A 19,471-nucleotide genomic window follows, 5' to 3' on the forward strand; every position below is an offset into this window, starting at 1 on the left:
GAGATGGCTCAGTGGTCTAAAGCACCTACTTAGAACAAGCTTAGCAAAGCACAGGGACCGCGGTTCAATCCCCCAGCACCACATGCCAGCCAACCCGCCCCCTGGTGGGCTGAGCTGGCCACACACACATACACAAATAAATAAAATTTAAAAATAAAAAATAAAGTATATGAGGGGGTGGCAGCAGGATAGCTCAGCGGTCTATTGATCTTTTTTTCCCCCTGGAACCAGGGATTGAACTCGGGCCCTTGCACTTGCCAGGCAAGCACTTATTCTACTGAGTCATCTCCCCAGCCAAGCTCAGCAGTCTAAAGCACATGCTTAGGCATGACTTAGGGTGGACTAAGCTGGCCGCAAAAAAATAGAATAAAATTTCCTTTTAAAAAAAGTGTACAGGGGGAGCCACATAGGTAATATGCAAATACTATACCTGTTTTTTGGTACTGGGAATCAAACTCAGGACCAGCATACTTGCTAGTTAGGCGCTGTGCTGCTGAGCTACACCCCCGGCCCATATTGCACTATGTGCCCTAGCCTCCCTTCAACCTTCCCCCTCCCCATTTACACAAGCTTTGTTTCTATATTTTTCGTTCCGTTCTTTTTATTTTTTTCCCGGTGCGGCATGCAGGACCTGGGATGGAACTTTGTTTAGGGTGCCCGTGTGAGTCACACCACTCATCTTGTGATCACACCGCCTGTGCAGCCCACCTCAGACAGAACAGGGCGCAGCCTGATTCACATTTTGTTAAGACCAGCCTAGGCATCTCTGTGAGCTACAGAGATCTGCTGTATGGATCCAGAGCAAGCATCCTTGTTTCTCAAACCGTGCTACTTTAATCTTTATTAACCAAATAGGAAGGCAGGAAAAAGGAGTTGAACACAATAGTGAAGTTGACTCAAAAATTGAACCCAAAGTTCTTTATATCTAGGAGCCTGTGCCATATATAAGGGTTCCACAGAAGGGTTAAAAAGTCTGGAGATGGCACTTAGCAACTACAAATTACATACTGTTATAACACAATCATATAACAATTTGAGAAGTTTTTTTCACCCAAAACTAGTTAGAAAGTTACCAGTATACTAAGATGCTTTTCAGCTTTTGTATCTTTGAAGGCCTGTATACTTGGGAAACATAATACTTCGTGAGGTTAGCAAAAATTAGTATCAGAGATATTTAGAAATTTTTGTACATATTTCCTTAGTTCCTACACTTAAGGTAGAATTTAAATTCTTTCAGAAACAGATTTGGGCTGGTGATATTCAGCAGCACAGCGCCTGCCTGGAAAGCGCAAGGTCCTGAGTTAAATTCCCAGTACTAAAATAAATAAATAAACAGGTTTATAAGCTGTAATTGCACTGATAAGAATTAAGGAACATCTTTACTTTTTTTTTTTTTTTTTCTTTTTTGGGGGAACCGGGGATTGAACTCAGATCCTTGCATTTGCCAGTCAAGCGCTTATCCTACTGAGCCATCTCCCTGGTCCCTAAGGAACATCTTTAGAGGTCTTCCAAATTTTGGAAACAGCGCTACTGACCACCATGAATAGATTTATTACCCAGTATACAAGTCTCTCATTTATACAGTAATGAGATATTTATTTAATCAAGGTGAGTAGATATAGGTCAAGTTTTAAATGTTACGAACCAACTTGGAGATGTTAAGTTTTGGTCATTTTATATGTTAAAGACTAGATGCATAATGTATAGAAGAGAACACCCATTATTATTTTGTATATATTAAACAGGTAGTTTTAACTGTATAAATGTAAGTTTAAATCTTATAGCATATCATTATTAGATATATATGTTATAACCTAAGACAATAGGTCTTTACTCTTTCCAAACTGATTACTGAAAATATGTTATAAGGCAACATTTAACTTTTTTATTTTGAGACAGGGTCTCACTATATAGTGCAGGGTAGCCTCAAACTTAGAGGGATCCTCCTGCCTTCCAAGTACTGGGATTACAGGCATGCATCACCATGCTCAGCATTGATTTAACTTTTTTTGGGCAGGACCGGGGATTGAACTCAGACCCTTGTGCTTGCCAGGCAAGCGCTTATTCTACTGAGCCATCTTCCCGGCCCCCCAATTGATTTAACTTTTAAAAGTCAATTTAGGGCATGGCTGTGGGTGCCAGACCAGGGATAGAACTTGGGACCTTGTGCTCTGCAGCCCAATTTTTGTTTTTTTAGAGACAGTGTCTCACTCTCTAGTTCAGCCTGGCCATGAACTCACTATGTAGCCCAGGCTGACCTTGAACTCAGTGATCCTTCTGCCTCAGCCTCCTGAGTGTTGAAATTACAGGCAGGCACCATCACACCTGGTTAAAAGTCAACTTCAGGGGGTTGGGGAGATAGCTCAGTAGACTAAGCACTTCCCTGGCAAGCACAAGGGCCTGAGTTCAATCCCCGGTTCCACCCCACCCCCCAAAAAAAGTCAACTTCAGTAACCAAATGTTAACACCTTTTAAGTTATGTATATTATCTTTTGGGCCCGGGGAGATAGCTCAGTAGAATAAGTGCTTGCCTGGCAAGTGCAAGGTCCTGAGTTCAATCCCCAGTACTGGGGTGGGGGGGAGCTATATAATCTTTTAACAGAAAATATAAAAAACTAAATACAGGATCCTTGCTTTAAATCTAGTTTTGGGGGGCTGGAGAGATGGCTCAGTGGTCTAAAGCACCTACTTGGAACAAGCTTGGCAAAGCACAGGGACCACGGTTCGATCCCCCAGTACCACATGCCAGCTAGCTGCGCCCCCTGGTGGGCTGAGCTGCCCCCCCCAAAAAAAAAAAGGTAAAAAAAAATAAATCTAGTTTTATAAGTTTACCAAAGAGCATCTTAATATCTTTTTATTTTATTTGTGTGTGTGTGTGTGTGTGTGTGTGTGTGTGGCCAGCTCAGCCCACCAGGGGGCGGGGCTGGCTGGCATGTGCTGGGGGATTGAACCGCAGTCCCTGTGCTTTGCTAAGCTTGTTCTAAATAGGTGCTTTAGACCACTGAGCCATCTCACCAGCCCCGCATCTTAATATCTTAAAGCCTTAATTTTTTAGACATGAAGAATTTAATCTTTTCATCATGTCCAACTTAAATATATTGCAATAATATATTTAATAGTACTTATTGGGGTGTGACACTGTAAAAGTTTGTGAGGAAAACCCAGAAAGTTTCATCTGTGGACAAAGCTGAACAAACTGGTTCAGACAGTTGCTCTTTTATCCAGACGGGAGTCTCATGTCATAATATTTTTAACCCCAAGGTGTCCCCATTTATCTTTTTAAATTTAATTTTCCCACTTACTTGACAGTTATCTTAGATGACTTATAAGAAACAAATTGTAATAGTTAATACCATTTAAGCTATGTATATTTTAACCAAGGAAAACTTTGAAGTGATTGTATATAGACACAAATAGGCATTGTATTTATAAAACCAACTTTTTTTTTTAATTTATGAGTTTTCAGAGACTGTCCCAGGGCCAGAAAGTCTCCCTGGGGAAATGGTTTCCAAAAACTCTGGTTCCTATGATTTTTTAAAAAATATTTATTTATTTATTTGTGTGTGTGGCCAGCTCTGCCCACCAGGGGGCAGGGCTGGCTGGCATGTGGTGCTGGGGGATTGAACTGTGGTCCCTGTGCGTTGCGAAGCTTGTTCTAAGTAGGTACTTTAGACCACTGAGCCATCTCATCAGCCCTAAAACCAACTTTTGATACCATTTTGGTTGGCTAACAACTTGGATGGAAACATGCCACCAACTTCAAAAACTACTCTTACCAACTGATTTAAATAAGTCTACTGTTAAGCTTTGTGAACCATAAGCATTTGAGCTAATATCGCAAGTGTCTATTGCTAAGCCAATTTAAGTAGAACTTTTGGAGGATGATATATACCTGAAAACATACATATCAACCTAAGCCATATGTGGACTTTGTATTATCAAAATTTAAAGTTTTTATGTGTAAATCACATGTAAGAATACAAATAAATTGTTAAGCTAAGAATATTTTGTGAAAAATTACAACAAAATTTTATAGTCAAATAATAATTTATTTTTAATTTATGTATTTGGTACAGGGTCTCACTATGCAGTGTGGACTCAGTGATCCTTCTGTTTCATTTTTTTATTTTGTATTTTTTTGGCAGTACCGGGAATCCTTCTGTTTCAGCATCCCCAGTGCTAGGATTACAGGCATGCACCACTATGCCCAGTTTCAGTGGCCGGCACGGCATGAGGTACCAGGGATGGAACCCAGGTCCTTCCTGACCTATCTCTGCATCCCTAAGCTGTGTATTCTTATCTTTAAAGTTGTTACTCAGAGTCCAGCACAAACCAAGCTGGGCGTGGTGGTGCACACCTGTAATCCCAGTGCTGGGGAGGCTGCAAACAGGAGGATCACTATGAGTCAGAACTGCAAAGTGAGACCCTGTACCAAATACATACATACAAAAAAAAATTCCCTAATTGCTGGGCATAATAGCATATACCTCTAATCCCAGCACTTGGAAGGCTAAGGCAGGAGGATCACTGTGAGTTTGAGACCATCCTGAACTACATAGTTCAAGTCCAGCCAGAATTACATAGCAATTACCTGTTTCAAAAAAAAAAAAAAAAAAAAGATCCCATAATTACATTGACACATTTTTTTTTCTTTCTTTTTGGGTACTAGGAATTGAATTCAGCATCTCACACTTGCCAAGCAGGTGCTATGCCCCTGAACTATATCACTAGCCCAGCAGATTTATTTCTGAAGCAGCTTTGTTTTTTGATCACTATGTACCTCAGGCTGGCCTTGAACTCACTACGTTGTCCAGGCTCGCCTCCAACTCAAGTGCTCCTCTTGCTTTATCTCCCAAGTGCTGGGATACAGGTGTGTGCCATTTTAAAATTTATAAAGATACACCACAGATACCGCCCTCATTTCTAAAATCCTTGTTTCCATTTTTCTTTCCTCTTTTCTTTTCCCCTCTTTTCCTTTCTTTCCCCCTCCCACTCCCCACTTGAATGTTTTCTTCCTATTTCAGAGTGTTGACGAAGGGGTATTTTCACACTGACGTTTGTAGAGCCAACACTTGGTGAAAGGCTGTTTAAGCTAGTACCTGTGGAAGAACCTCTTCCTCACCAAGATTTCTACAAAGAAAGGCCTTGCCAGGCACAGTGGTACATACCTGTAACCTGTGCAGTCCTGAAGTCCCTTAGATGGCCCTCCAAAGCTTCATGACCATAGGCAGGGCTTCTGGGAGGCGACTGGATTGTGGGGGCTTGATACTCATCAGTGGTGGTGAACTTAGCATGCGGGCCACAGTGGACACTTATCGCGCAAAGCTCTAAAAGGTTCACTATCACGGAGTTATAGGGGCTTTTCTGGGGGACCAGGAATTGAACTCGGGACCTTGTGCTTGCCAGGCAGGTGCTGCACTGCTGAGCAACATCCCCAACCCTACAGGGGCTTGAGACATAGTTTCACTATGTAATTCAGACTGGCCTTACAGTAACTATGTAGCCCAGGCTGACTTGTATCCTACATTAGCCTTTATTGTGATCCTCCTGCCTCAGCCTCCTGCGTGGTAGGATTACACATGTGCACTACGAGGCCCAGCACTGATGAGTTTATAGCTACATACCATGTTGGCAGGTGAAGCTTGGTGAAGAAGGTAGGCCGCTGGGGTGTGGCCTGGAAGAGTACAGCTCTACTTGCTTCCTGCCATCATGTCGTGAACCGTCCCCGCTCTGGCACATCTTTCTGCTGTGCTGCCCTGCCTTGGAACCAGTTGAATATGGACTGAAACCTCTCTAAACTCTGAGGCAGAAATAACCCTTTCTCCTTAGAGTTATGAGAGTTGGTATTGTGTCTCAGCGACAAGAAAGTAACTTAGAGGCTGAGGCAGAAGGATCATAAGTTCAAGTCCAGCCTGAACAATTCACTGACTCATCTCAAAAAGTAAAAAGGGGTAGGAATGTAGCTCAGTGTGAAGGCCCTGGGTTTAATCCCCAGTCCCAGAAAACAAAACAATTCAATAAGAAGTTAGTGCTAAATGGCTATTATGTGCCATGTACTTCTATGTTAAAGAAAATAGAGCGAATGGTACGTGTCCTAGCAGATCTGATCTAACGTTTAACAGTATTGTTTAGGAAATTACTTTATGACTGTCATATACCAGTTTGTCAATGTGGTGCCCAAGCTGGATGTGGTCCCAGCACTCAGGAAGATGAGGCAGGATTGCTGTGAGTTCAAGGTCAGCCTGGGCTACACAGTGAGACCTTGTCTCAATACTTTCAGGAACACGAATAGTGTGAGCTGAGATTTGGCTTCACTAAAGATGGTTTCTCAATTAACTTATGAGATGTATTAAGCATTAAAAGTCACTCTGGGAAGAATGGGAATACAGGTTAACAAGGGTCCGCTTGACTTATCTTTGAAAACTATGGACAAAACCCCGGCTATAGCATCAACTAACCTATACCCACCCTGTTTTATTTTATTTTTTAAAGAGTACAAATTAAAAGTGATACAGAATTTCACTTAACAAAGTAATACGAATTTCCCAGTATTTGTTGTAATATAGTGTTGTCTTCACCCACCCCTATTTTACACTTACAAATCCACACTGACAGTTCGCAAAATACAAGGACTATTAAATACCTTTAAGGTAAATAAATTGTATACAATCTTATCTTTCACATAATTTTATTTTCTCCCTTCAACCATAATAATATGATATCCAAACTTTGTCTTAATTGGTGGGTCTGTAAACACAGGCTTATCCATTCCACTCACAGGCAAGGCAAATGCTGCTTCTTGAAATGGTCCTACCATGGAGCCTCTGGTCATCCAACCCAAGTCACCCTGAAAAACCACAAAAATATGTGATTAAAAGTGGCCCTGGAAAGGAGAGATCTTCTGCAGCTTGAGAGAACTTCCCACCATGAACACTGAGGTTACTGCAGTATTCCCTCGGGCCAGGCAGGAACTGGCTGAGCACAGGCAAAGTGGGTGGAAGAAGCCTCACCCTGATTCCACAGCACTCCCCAACCTGGACTTGGCTGGATTTGGTGCTCAGCTGTGAAGTCTGGCCACACCTCAATTTACACACAGGGAACTCACTCAACTATTTACATGCTGGATATTTTTTTCTTTTTTATAAGCAACTACAGAAGTTCAGGAAGATTTATTCATGAATATAAAGAAAGATAATGAATCCATAAAAAGCACTTACATGATCTTTTATAAAAACTGAAACGGAATAGGGATTAAATCCAAAGTGTAACGTAACCACATTGGGGAGAAGGAGGAAAGTAAAGGGAGAGTTTGATGGGCTGGAAAATCCACTGTCCTTTTATGAACTGACAGAAATATATGCATTTTATTGCAGGAGATATATGCAGTAGTTTGAGGAACAGAATTTGCTATTACAGGCAAAGCAGACAGGTATATGCAGCATTTCATTATAAGCCTTTTTTTTTTTAAAAAGAGCTACTTTATATTTTATGGATTTTTTTCTGTTTTGGTTTTTATTTATTTTTATTTATTTATTTATTTTAATTTTATTTATTTATGTGTGTGTGTGCGCGTGCGTGGCCAGCTCAGCCCACCAGGGGGCGGGGCTGGCTGGCATGTGGTGCTGGGGGATTGAACCGCGGTCCCTGTGCTTTGCTAAGCTTGTTCTAAGTCCAAGTAGGTGCTCTAGACCACCGAGCCATCTCACCAGCCCCTGTTTTGGTTTTTAGACACAAGTTTTGCTCTTTTTTAAAAAAAATGTATTTGGTACAGGGTCTCACTATGCAGCTTGGACTCGCAGCAATCCTGTTTTCAGCCTCCCTAGTGCTGGGATTACAGGCATGTGCCACCACACTGGGTCTCAGTGGCTGGCTCGGCATGGCCAGGGGTGGGGCTGGCACGGCATGTGATGCTGGGGATTGAACCCCGGTCCCTGCGCTTGCCTAAGCAGGCACTTAGGCCGCTGAGCTATCTTGCCAGCCCAAGTTTTGCTCTTTAATTAAGGCTGGACTTGATGTGGCCCAAGCTGGCCTGGAATTCATGGCATGCTCCTGCCTCAACCTCCCCGCCTAGTGCTGGGATTATAGGTATGTGCCACCATACCTGGCTATTTTATAGATATTTATAACTTATATACAGGGCTGGGAGATAGCTCAGTATAATAAGTGCTTGCCTGGCAAGTGCAGGGTCCTGAGATCAATCCCCAGTACCGAGAAAAAAAAAAAAAGTATAACATATACATCCAGGATGAGATAAAGCTAAAAGAAGATGATGACATACCCATATCTAAAGAAAACATCTCTTTAAAAGTATTACTATTTTTTGGTACTTGTTATGGTTTGTGTCTAGGTGTCCCCCAAAGCCTCTTGCAGTCTTGGGGTGGTTTCTGGAGTTTGTGGTTGAGTACTGTGGGTGTGGATGCTGCACCTGCCCGGCAGGTAATCTGCATTACAATGTAAGGTGGGAGAAGAAGCCAGCTGCTTCAGCTGCCAGCTGCTGCTACCTCTCCTTTTTGCACTCTTGCTCTTTGCCGCCACCATGAAAGCTTGCCCTCTGCCGTGTGCCGCTCTGCCTTGGAGCCAGCTGAGTATAGACTGAAACCTCCAGGAACCGTGAGCTAAATAAACTTTTTCTTCCTTCCTTTTGGGTGTCAGGTATTTGTCCCAGCAATGAGAGAAGAGTAACTAAGACAGTACTGGAGATTGAACTCAGGACCTTGTGCTTGCCAGGCAGGCAGGCGTTTATGTCGATGAGCTATAGCTCCAGCCCCTAAAAAGATTATTGATAGTACTACTAATAAACCATTTAATTTTTCAGTTTTTATAAAGCTTCTGTTTTAAAGATTAATTTCAAAAGTACTTATAAACAAATGAGACATGACTAAACCATTTAAAGTTTTCAAATAAATCATTTTAATACCTACCTTTGTATAGGATTACAACAGCATAATTGTTTTTTTTTTTTAAAAAACAGGATTTAAAATTTTGTGTGTGTGTGTGTGTGTGTGTGTGTGTGTGTGTGTGTGTGGCCAGTTCCACCAGGGGGCAGGGCTGGCTGGCATGTGGTGCTGGGGGATTGAACTGCGATCCCTGTGATTTGCCAAGCTTGTTCTAAGTAGGTGCTTTAGACCACTGAGCCATCTCACCAGCCCCAGCATAATTGTTTTGTTTTTATTACAATGTTATTTTCTTGTAGTTTTTTTTTTAATGTGTTTAGTACAGGGTCTACAGAGTCTCACTACATAGATCAGACTCGTAGTGATTCTCCTGTTTTCAGCCTCCCAAGTGCTGGGATTATAGGCACATGCCATCTCAGCAAGCCCTGGGGGTGGGGCCAGCAAGACGCCCCCCAGCCACTGTGTTCTGCCTAAGTGCTTTAGTCCACTGAGCTATCTGGCCAGCCCACAATGTTATTTTCAAGATTGATTATTACTAATAAATGTTAGTTTGTTTTTTTTTAATGTTAGTTTTTAATATAAGTAGAGTATCTCTTATCCAAAATACTTGGGACCAGCCAAGTATTTGAGGCCAGCCTGGGCTGCACAGTGAGCTCAAGGCCAGCCTGAACTACATAGCAAGACCCTGTCTCAAACAACAACAACAAAAACTAAAACAAAAAATTGGGACCTGAAGTATTTTGAATTTGGGGATATGTACATGTACGTGGTGTGATATTTTGTCTAAACCTGTCTAAACATGAGATCCATTTATGTTGCATATATACCTATGTATATAACCTGAAGACTATTTGATACAATTTTCATAATATGCATGAATTGTTGCATAGTATGGAATTTTCCACTTGAGGCATCAAATGGGTACTCAACGTTTTGGGCTTCAGAGCTTTTTGGATTTTTAGATTAGATATGTTAAGTCTGTATTATGCCAAGGCAAGGTAGAAACAAAATTTTTTGTTGTACTGGGAAATGAACTCAGGCTTTAACACTGAGCTATGTCCTTGATGTAATGTTTTTTGTTTTAAATTTTGAAACAGGTTCTAGCTAAACCATTAAGTTGTCCAGGCTGGGCTTGAACTTGCAGTTCTCTTGCCTCAGCCTTCCAGTGCTAGGATTATGAGTGTGTCATCACACCTAGCTTAATATATAACTTAAAAAATATTTTTCTTTTTTTTTTGGCAGAACTGGGGATTGAACTCAGGCCCTTGCACTTGCCAGGGAAGCGCTTATTCCACTGAGCAAAAAATAATTTTTCATCTTTCATTTTTTTTGAGGGGGGTCTTTTCGAGACAAGATTTCACTATGCAGGTTGGGCTGGCCTCTAACTCACAGCAGTCCTCCTGCCTCAGCCTCCCAAGTACATGCACTACCATGCCCGACACTGTGTACTATTTTATAGTTTAAAAAAACTATTTGGTATGAGTGTTCTCTAAGGGAATAATTAGAATTTATACTGTAGATCTTTATTTTACTGATATTTGCATGCTACAACTCTAATCATTAAATTCTTCCTCATTAGAGAAGCACGTGTTCTTTATCCTTGGTTGGGTGCCTCAAATCTCCTGAGGGTGAGGGGCCCCTGCGCTGTGGCCATTTGTTTTGCTCTTCTATCTTGGCTTGTTGGTCTGCGATGGTCTCACTGAGACTGTCAAGAGCAGGGTCCTTCCCTTCATGTCACTTTCTCCTACTTGTTCAAATTCTTCTGCTTCAGTGATTTCCTTTCTCTTCTTTTCTTTCTTCTCTGGAGGCTCACGTTCTCCAAGCATACTTTTTGCATACACATAACTTAAATGTCCACTTTTCCCATATTCGTAACACTTAGATTTATCAAAGTAGTTCTGTCCTCAGATGAATTCAGCTGCTCTTGCATTGTCAATACTAATGCTTGCTTTGTCACTCAACAAACGTTTGCTTTTTATGGTTCTGGTGAAGTTTTATGTAGTCTCTACCCAAAAAAATAAATGCAACCCCTTTACTCTTCCTGTATCTTTACCTCATTCTAGTAACCCTCACAACTTCACCATACTTGGGAAATATCCAGCATAAGTTACTGTTCATCAGAGACAAGGGCAAGTTGAGCACACACACTGTGCTTACTCAGAGCTGAGCCGCTATCGTTTCTTCAGGCATGGCGGGCACTGGCAGGGGGTGGGGCTCAACCCTGACTTTTCCTTGCTTTTCCCAGTGGGCTTAGCATCCCATGCCTCCCCCCAGAGGGGCGGTCAGCACAGAGATCAGGTGGTAACAGCTTGGACTTCCTTTTCTTTCTTTCCTTGGTGGGGGGGTGGGGGGGTGGGGGAGTGGGGTGGGGGAGGTTGGAGGGGTGGAGGAAGAGGCTAGAACCCAAAGCCTTGCATGTGCTAGGCACTACCACTGAGCTGTATCTCTAGTCCTATGAGTTGGATATTTTTACTTTTAAGATTTGGGGGACAGGTTGAGACAGAGACTCACTATGTAGTTCAGGCTGGCCTTAAATTCATGGCAATCCTGTCTCAGTTTCACAAGTACTGAGATTACAGGTGTGTGCCACCATGCCCAGCTGAGATTTTTTTTTTATAGCAATGAGGTTTGAATTCAGGGCCTTGGGCTGGGGAGATAGCTCAGTGGTCTAAGAGCCTTCCTGGCAAGCACAAGGACCTGGGTTCAATCCCCTGTACCCTATGCTGTGCTGGTCCCAGGTACCATGCCGGCTACTAAAACTGGGCATGGTAGCGCGTGCCTGTAATCCCAGCACTGGGGAGGCTGACACAGGATAATCAGTATGAGTTTGCACTGTGTAGCAAGACCCTGTACCAAACAAATAAATAGAGAAATATAGATATGAAATAAAAGCCTAATGTCCCAAGGGAACAGGGAGCAATAGATAGAGCCCAGGGAGAGCTGCTGTCTCTCACTTGTAAATCCCGGCAAGCTGGGATTCAAGGCTGCAGATAACAGCTTCTCCTGCTGCGCCCTGTGCTTTGATCCCTTGCTTGGGATGTTATCAGCTAGCATTTGTGTAAAGCTAGTGTTAGGCAAATGGTGGAAGTCGATAGAGATAGTAGTTTGTGTTCACTGAAGTAATTATGCACATTCCTTAGCCTTCTTTTTATTTTTTTTAATCTTTTTTTAAAAAAATATTTATTTATTTATATTGTGTGTGTGTGGCCAGCTCAGTCCACCAGGGGGCGGGGCTGGCTGGCATGTGGTGCTAGGGGATTGAACCGCGGCCCCTGTGCTTTGTTTAGCTTAGCTTGTTCTAAGTAGGTGCTTTAGACCACTGAGCCATCTCACCAGCCCCCTTAGCCTTCTTTAGCCCTCAATAAAAGTGAGATGCTTCCCAGGCTCTGGGCTCCCTTGGAGAGAGACTAATCTCAGTGAGACCTCTGAGGCTATCTTCATCAGGTCTTCTCGTCGTTTTTTCCCCACTGACTCATAACATGGAACAAATAAGATTTAGGAAAAAAAAAATTCAGGGCCTTTTCCCTGAGCTACATCCCCAGCCCTTTTTTAATTTTGAGACAGGGACTTGCTAAGTCATAAAGTTGCCCAGGTTGGGCTCAAACTTGCAACCCTCCTGACTCTGTTTCCCAGAGTACTTTTAAGATCTTTAAAATAAGACATAGTTAAAATTAGTGGTAAAACGTAGAAGTAACTCCTGCTGTTGTGTTTCCTCTGTGGAGGACAGCAACGTTTAAATGGTAAGGGCAACATACCCCTTGCCTGGCTTTATCTTCACTATATTGTGCGGCCACTTCACTGAATCTCATCCCGGACTTTAACTTTTCCATGGCTTCCATAATCTTGCTGTGTTTTTCACACAGAATATGTCGGACCTACAAATAAAAAACATATTCATGTAACACCTGGAGATTCAAAGGATTCTTCTCAGTATACCGGTTAATTCGAATTATCTCACCAGCCAGGCGTGGCAGCATATACCTGTAATTCCAGAAGTTGGGAGGCTGAGGCACGAGGATTTCTGTGAGTTTGAGGCCAGCCTGGGCTTATTTAGTGAGTTCAAAGCCAGCCTGAACTACATAGGGAGACCCTGTCTCAAAAAACAAACAAACAAACAAAAAAATGAATTATACTCACCAGTTGAAAAAAAAAAACCAAAACACCCACACACATTAGCTTGGGGCAACTGAAAATTCTACAAATTTGCCTACTTGGGTCACTGTCACAAATGTATTTACTGAATCTAGACAGTATCTCAGAATCCTGATTTAGCTAGATGTGATGGCACATGCCCATAATCCCAGTGTAGTAAGTCCCCAACCTACAAAGATTTGAGTTGCAAATTTTTATATATGAATGGACCTCACACTGTGAGCATTCAGAGAGGTTAACAAATGGAAGTAGCTCACATATCTGCAAACAGTCACTTAGCTGTGTACTCACTGTGCAGTGTGATAATATACAGCGTTCTTTATGCTTTACATTGTATATTTGTATCAAAGATATATAATATGTTGTCAGACTTACAAATTAACCCGAGTAGGACTGTTCTTCTGGAATGGGACTCATAAACTGGGGACTTATGTACGCTGCAAGGCTCAGGAGGCAGGAGGACCACAAGTTATAGCCCATCTGGGGCAACTGACCTCCGTGTGAGAGGCCTAGGTTCACTCCCCACTACTGGGGGTAAAGAAGGAATCTCACATGCAAAACAGGCCCTGGGCTGTGGGAAGTTCTCATCTCTAACCATATACCTCAGTGGTACCAGGAAAAGCACGCACGTCATGGCTCAGAGTCCACCATGAATGTTGGTCCTATCGCCCAATCTCCACTGTGATTATGACCTAGGGGATGGTTTTAAATCTCCAAATGTTTCCTCGTTTGTGTAAAGACTGAGATAATGTAGCTAATAGTCAAATGCTGGCTATTATTCAATCAGAGTTCGAATATAGAGGCTTAATGTATAAAGCCATCTATAATTTACTTTCTAGAATTTTGTCTTTTTTTGAGACAGGGTCTTGCTATGCAGTTCAGGCTGGACTTGAATTTATTTTGTTGCCCAGGCTTATCTCAAACTCTGAAATCCTCTTGCTACCATGCCCATCTAAGCCACCCATAATTTAACAGTTTTTTTTTTTTTTGGTGGTAGTGGGGAGTGAATAGGACCTTCATACTGAGTTATAGCTCTAGTCCTTTTTATAAAAATTTCACTAAATTGCTGAATTGAGCAGGCTGGCCATCTTTCTACCTCTGCTTCCCAGATTGCTGGGAATGCAGCCCTATCCCACCATATCTGGCTAACTTAACACTTTACAAAGCATTCACATGTTGAATATTAAGAATACTCAATGCCACAGACATATTCAATATGACCTTGCTTACATGAGTCATAGTTGGTTTTTTTTGCAGTACCAGGGTTCAAACTCAGGACCTTGCACTTACCAGGCAGGTGCTGAAGCTGCTGAGCTATCTCCCTGGCCCTAGTCATAGTTTTTTGTTTGTTTGTTTGTTTTACATGCTGTATCCTACAAATGATTTTGTCACAGTATCTTTTTTTTTTTTTTTTTTTTTTTTTTTTTGGTGGAACCGGGGATTGAATTCAGGTCCTTGTGCTTGCCAGGGAAGCGCTTATTCCACTGAGCCATCTCCCAGGCCCCACAGTATCTATTTTAGAAGGCTTCTCATTTTTCATTAAAATACAGTTATTTGTGTTACACTGTGTTATGCTGGAGCAGGGTCTAAAGATTCTTCCTCATACGTTAGAGACAAATGTCTTCAGGGCTACTGAAATGGCAGGTGGGACTAGATGGAAATTCTCCTTGGCCCCAGGAACAATTTTCTGACTAGTGGAAGTATACAGGAGGTATGAATACATCGAAGGAAAGATGTGTCCAATACAGCTCAGAGTCAAGCCTCTGTGGTATGTATTCAGCTCTGTCCAAGGGAGAGACAGCAAACAATCTGGATAGCAGAGTGACAGCTGGTTGGGGGACAAGAATGGCTCATCAGACCTCATCTTGGCCTGGCTGAAGCTTTTAGACTGCCCCTCTCTTCTTTCTCACTCGAGAAGCAACCTTCTTCCATCTCAGTAGGAAAGAACACATGCCATTCAGGACCACAGAAAGGGGCTACTACCTGCCATCTTATCAATGAAGAAGCTACCATTGAGGCTTGAACAGTGTGATATAGTACCTGGGTGGTGTGTAAGGGTGATAACCAATTGGCAACTGTGTCTTGGAGCAAGCCAAGAGACAGCTAATGTTAGGAGTGCTAAGCACAGAGGAGGTAGCTGAACATGTTAGGGGGGGGCACTTAGTCCTGAGAGACTGCACAATGAGAGGAGGAGGGAAGAGCCTCAAGACAACCGTGGAGAATATCAATGTTTAGGCAACAAGCAAAGCAAAAAGTTCAAAAAATGTAACAAAAGTAAAGGCCAAGTACCTAGTAGAGAAAGGTGTTAGAAATCAAGACAGGAAAAAAATCGGGGCTATGGATATAGCTCAGTGGTACAGCTCGCCTTAGCACGCACATGGCCCCAGTTTCTGTCCCCAGCACCCCAAAAACAAGCAAATGAGCAGACACATACACAAGGCATGAGAAAGTCTCACAGAGTAAATAGAAATAGCTAAGGGGGCCCACTTGATGGCATGTAATGGCAAAACTGTAAAATTCTACACCTTGAAGCTATACAAAATTAAAAATTAAAAATATTGGGAAAAAAGTAGCTAAAGGGGGGTAAGTGTGGCAGAGATATCAAGTAAGAAGAACAAGACACTTAATAACAACAACTGGCATGGGGATTTAACTCAGCAGTCGAGCCCTTGTCTAGGACGCATGAGGCCCTGGAGCATTGTAGCTGGGTGTGGTGGTGCACCTGTAATCCACCACTCAGGAGGCTAAGGCAGGAGGACTGTGGCAAATTCAAGGACAGCCTATGTTATTACTATGCTATAATGAGATCAAGGCCTATTTGAACTATTCATTGATTCTATCTCAAAAAAAAAATCTCAGCATTGAAAAAAAAGCAATGATTGGTTAGTAAAAGGAGTTTCAGAAATGTTGGGTACGGTGGCACATACCTGTAATCCTAACACTCTGGAAGGCTGTGACAGGAAGATTGAAAGTTCTAGCCTAGGCTGGGCAACTTTAGTGATGCCTTGTCTCAAAAAATAAAGGGTTGGAGATGTAGCTCAGGATAAAGGTCCTGGGGGGTATGAGTCAGGACACAGGCTGAGGGAACAGGAAGTGGAAAGGTAACCTACAGTGTTGGGTACTCATCCAACCAATTTACTTTAAAAACGCATGGCAGCTGGGTGTGGCACACACCGGTGATCCCTGCACTTGGGAAGCTGAGGAAGGAAGATCAGAGCTGGGTTAAGGCCAGCCTGGGCTACACAGTGAGTTCAGGCCAGCCTAAACTACAAAGTAAGACCTTGTTTCAAAAAAAAAAAAAGAAGGTTCTGCTTAGGGGAAAGATCGAAGTAGTATAGACTTTAAAGATCCCTGAGCATATTTTGAGAATGAAAGGGAAGATCTAGTACGGCATGGGTAAAGACAGAGCAAGGAAAGAAGGGTGAAAATCAATGAGGCCTAGTATGTGGAATACTGAAAGATGAGCTTTAAAGGAAGAAAGGTAGCGAGAGAGTAAGGAGGCATGAGTGACCATGTTGTTTGACAGGAGCCCGAAGGCCACAAAGTGCTTGACTTCTGGTAAATGTTTTTTTTTTTTTAAAGTATGAGACAGGGTCTAAACTGCCTAGGCTGGGGCTGAACTTGGAATCTTTTGTCTCAGCCTTCCAGAATGCTGGGATCACAAGTGCGTGCCATCAGTCCCAGGCTAAAATATTTATTAAAATATTAAGTGGATGATAAATTATTCAATGTGATAAACACATTACTCAGTTAAAGACTAGGTAATTTAAATATTATGAAAATATTGTGAGAGGCTAGGTGCGAGACTGCACACCTGTAATCTCAGCACTCAGGAGGCTGAGGCAGGATTTTGAGTTCCAGGCCAGTTTGAGCAGAGTTCCAAGTCAACCTGGGCTATACAGTGAGACCCTATCTGGAAAATATTGTGAAAATAATAAAAATATTTAAAACTTATCAGTTACCATTTGATAAGCACTGTACTAAGTAAGTGCTTCATATGAATTACCTCATTACATTCTCACCAACCTCAGGAGACTAGATCAGCGTTTTTCAACACTACAAGCACATCTCAATTGTCTCCAGAGTTTCTAAAAAAGATATCAAGGTCCAAGCTGGGTGTGGCTGCACATGCTTGTAATCCCAGCACCTTGGAGGCTGAGGCACATGAACTACACAGCAAGAGCCTGTCTCAAAAGACACCAACAAACAAACAAACAAACAAACAAACAAACAAAAAAAGGTTCAAGGGTCCAAGCCCTGTTCCCAAAGACTTATGCTGTCGATCTAGGGTAATAGTGGCAAATATATGGCACAAATGACACAGTGGGCTTTTTTTTTTTTTTTTTGCAGTACTGGGGATTGAACTCAGGACCTTGCACTTCCCAGGTAAGTGCTTATTCTACTGAGCTATTTCCCCGGCCCCAGGAGTGGGCTATTTCTATCACTGAAATATCTAAAAGGTTCACCCTCACTTATGGTGTAAGCCTCCATATTAGTAAGTTTTAGAAGTTCTCCAGGTGAACTGATGATTTCAACTCCAAACAGTCAAGGCTAAGAGCCACTTTGCCAAGTCTCTGCTGACTGATCACAGCAGGGTGGTGGACAGCTTGAAGCAGTGGTGAAGGCCTGCTGAGCAGGCTGAGGGACAAGCTGAAGTCAGAGGCCAGGCGTTAATAACCCCAAACCCCAAGGATATGGGGGTCTCCAAAGGGCCCAACAGTCTTGGGTTTCAGGGCAAAAAAAGCAGAGCACTGGGCTGATCCTGACTGTAGTCTGCAGGTGGAGGTAGCAAGACAAAGAAAAGGAAAATGAGTTGGGGCAACTCAATCTAAGGATGAGGGCTTACAGCTAATTTTTTTGTGTGTAGGGTCTCACTACGAAGCTTGGACTCGTAGTGATCCTCCTGATTTCTGCCTCCCTAGTGCTGGGATTATAGGTGTGTGCTACCACACCTGAACTCCATCACCGGCTCAGCGTGCCTGGGGGCGTGGCTGGTGTGGCATGCAGTGCCAGGGATCGAACCCTGGCTCCTGTGCTTACCTAAGCAAGCACTTAGTCCACTGAGCTATTTCGCTGGCCCTTATAGCTAATTTCTAATTCACAGGAAATGCAGAGACCAAACAAATATGAAGGCTGGGAGAAAGTAGGGAAGCGGGGCAGGCTCAAACAAAACAGGGAGGGAAAGGAAGGAGGCTGTGGCTAGTACACAGGTCTCTGAATCTGCACAGCCTCTGGTGCCACAGGAGCAGGGTAGGGGCACAGAAGCTGGGTCTGAAACAATGACAGATGTGGAAGCTGCAGACATCCTCAAAGCTGGATGGGCCTGGGATCTGTCCTCTGCTGGGGCCTTTGCAAACACCAAAAATAATGCGGGTGTCCTTCAACAGGTGAGTGGTTTAACATACTGTGGCACTACAGAACGGCATGAAACAGTACAAAGGAACAAATGATACAGCAATCACTTGAGAATTATGCTGGGTGGAGAAATCAATCCCCAAAGGTTATATACTACACGATTTCATTCATTTAACATTCTTGGAATTATACAATTATATAAATGGAGATTAACTGCATCTATGGGTTGAGAAGAGTGCAGAGGTTAGGGGCAGGTGGGAGATGGGGCCAGTTTGAAAAGGGCAACAGAAAGGATGTGTATATTGTTCTTCCTTTTGGATCTTTGACACATTGTCTTGCCAAGTAGCTCAGGCTGGCTTCGACCTTGCAATCCTCCTACCTTAGGCTTACCAAGTACTAGGACTACAGGTTCTGTTCTGTCTTTTGACTATCAGTGTAAACATTCTGATTGCACTATTGTGCTAGGATTTTGTAAGATGTAACCACCAAATGAAACAAGGTAAAAGGCACATGTATTATTTCTCACAACTGCATGAGCATCTATAATTTTTTTTAAGTTAATCTTTATTTATTTATTGTGTGTGTGTGTGTGTGTGTGTGTGGCCAGCTCAGCCCACCAGGGGGCGGGGCTGGCTGGCATGTGGTGCTGGGGAATCGAACTGTGGTCCCTGTGCTTTGCCAAGCTTGTTCCAAATAGGTGCTTTAGACCACTGAGCCATCTCACCAGCCCCAAGCATCTATAATTTTTAAAACAAAACAGCCTCAATAAAAAATTTAACTCTGGACCCGGGGCCTGCGGGATCCTGAACAGACCCGGAGCACAGGCCCGGAGAGTGAGTGAGACGACCGGGGCCGCGAGATCCTGAATAGACTCAGAGCGCAGGCCCAGGGAGTGAGTGAGACTACCGGGGCCCGCGGATCCTCATTCGACCCAGGCTGCAGGCCCAGCATGGAACCCTTCAGCAGAACTCTCTGCAAAGAGGCTAGAGGCAAGACCCACCCAGCTGATTCAGGAGCAGAACATCTTGCCAGAGTGACACAAAGGGTTCAACTCTAATGCCTGCAGCAGA

At 43.0% G+C, this 19,471-nt stretch overlaps 1 protein-coding gene across 3 annotated transcripts in view; it reads right to left on the reverse strand.

Moving 5' to 3' along the window:
- Positions 1-6,569: 6,569 nt before the first annotated feature.
- The window catches only part of Pin4 (peptidylprolyl cis/trans isomerase, NIMA-interacting 4), a 20,291-nt gene continuing 7,389 nt past the window's right edge, over positions 6,570-19,471 (reverse strand). For all 3 annotated transcript variants that reach the window (XM_023707105.1, XM_004646781.2, XM_023707106.1), the window contains 2 exons: positions 12,650-12,769; positions 6,570-6,847 (listed from right to left, as the gene is read on the reverse strand). In XM_023707105.1, coding sequence (XP_023562873.1) covers positions 6,689-6,847; positions 12,650-12,769 — 279 coding nt within the window. In that variant the 3' untranslated portion in view covers positions 6,570-6,688. The remainder of the gene's footprint in view (positions 6,848-12,649; positions 12,770-19,471) is intronic.

This window comes from Octodon degus, unplaced genomic scaffold, assembly GCF_000260255.1.
Source record: "Octodon degus isolate 3935 unplaced genomic scaffold, OctDeg1.0 scaffold00280, whole genome shotgun sequence".
Classification (NCBI taxonomy): domain Eukaryota; kingdom Metazoa; phylum Chordata; class Mammalia; order Rodentia; family Octodontidae; genus Octodon; species Octodon degus.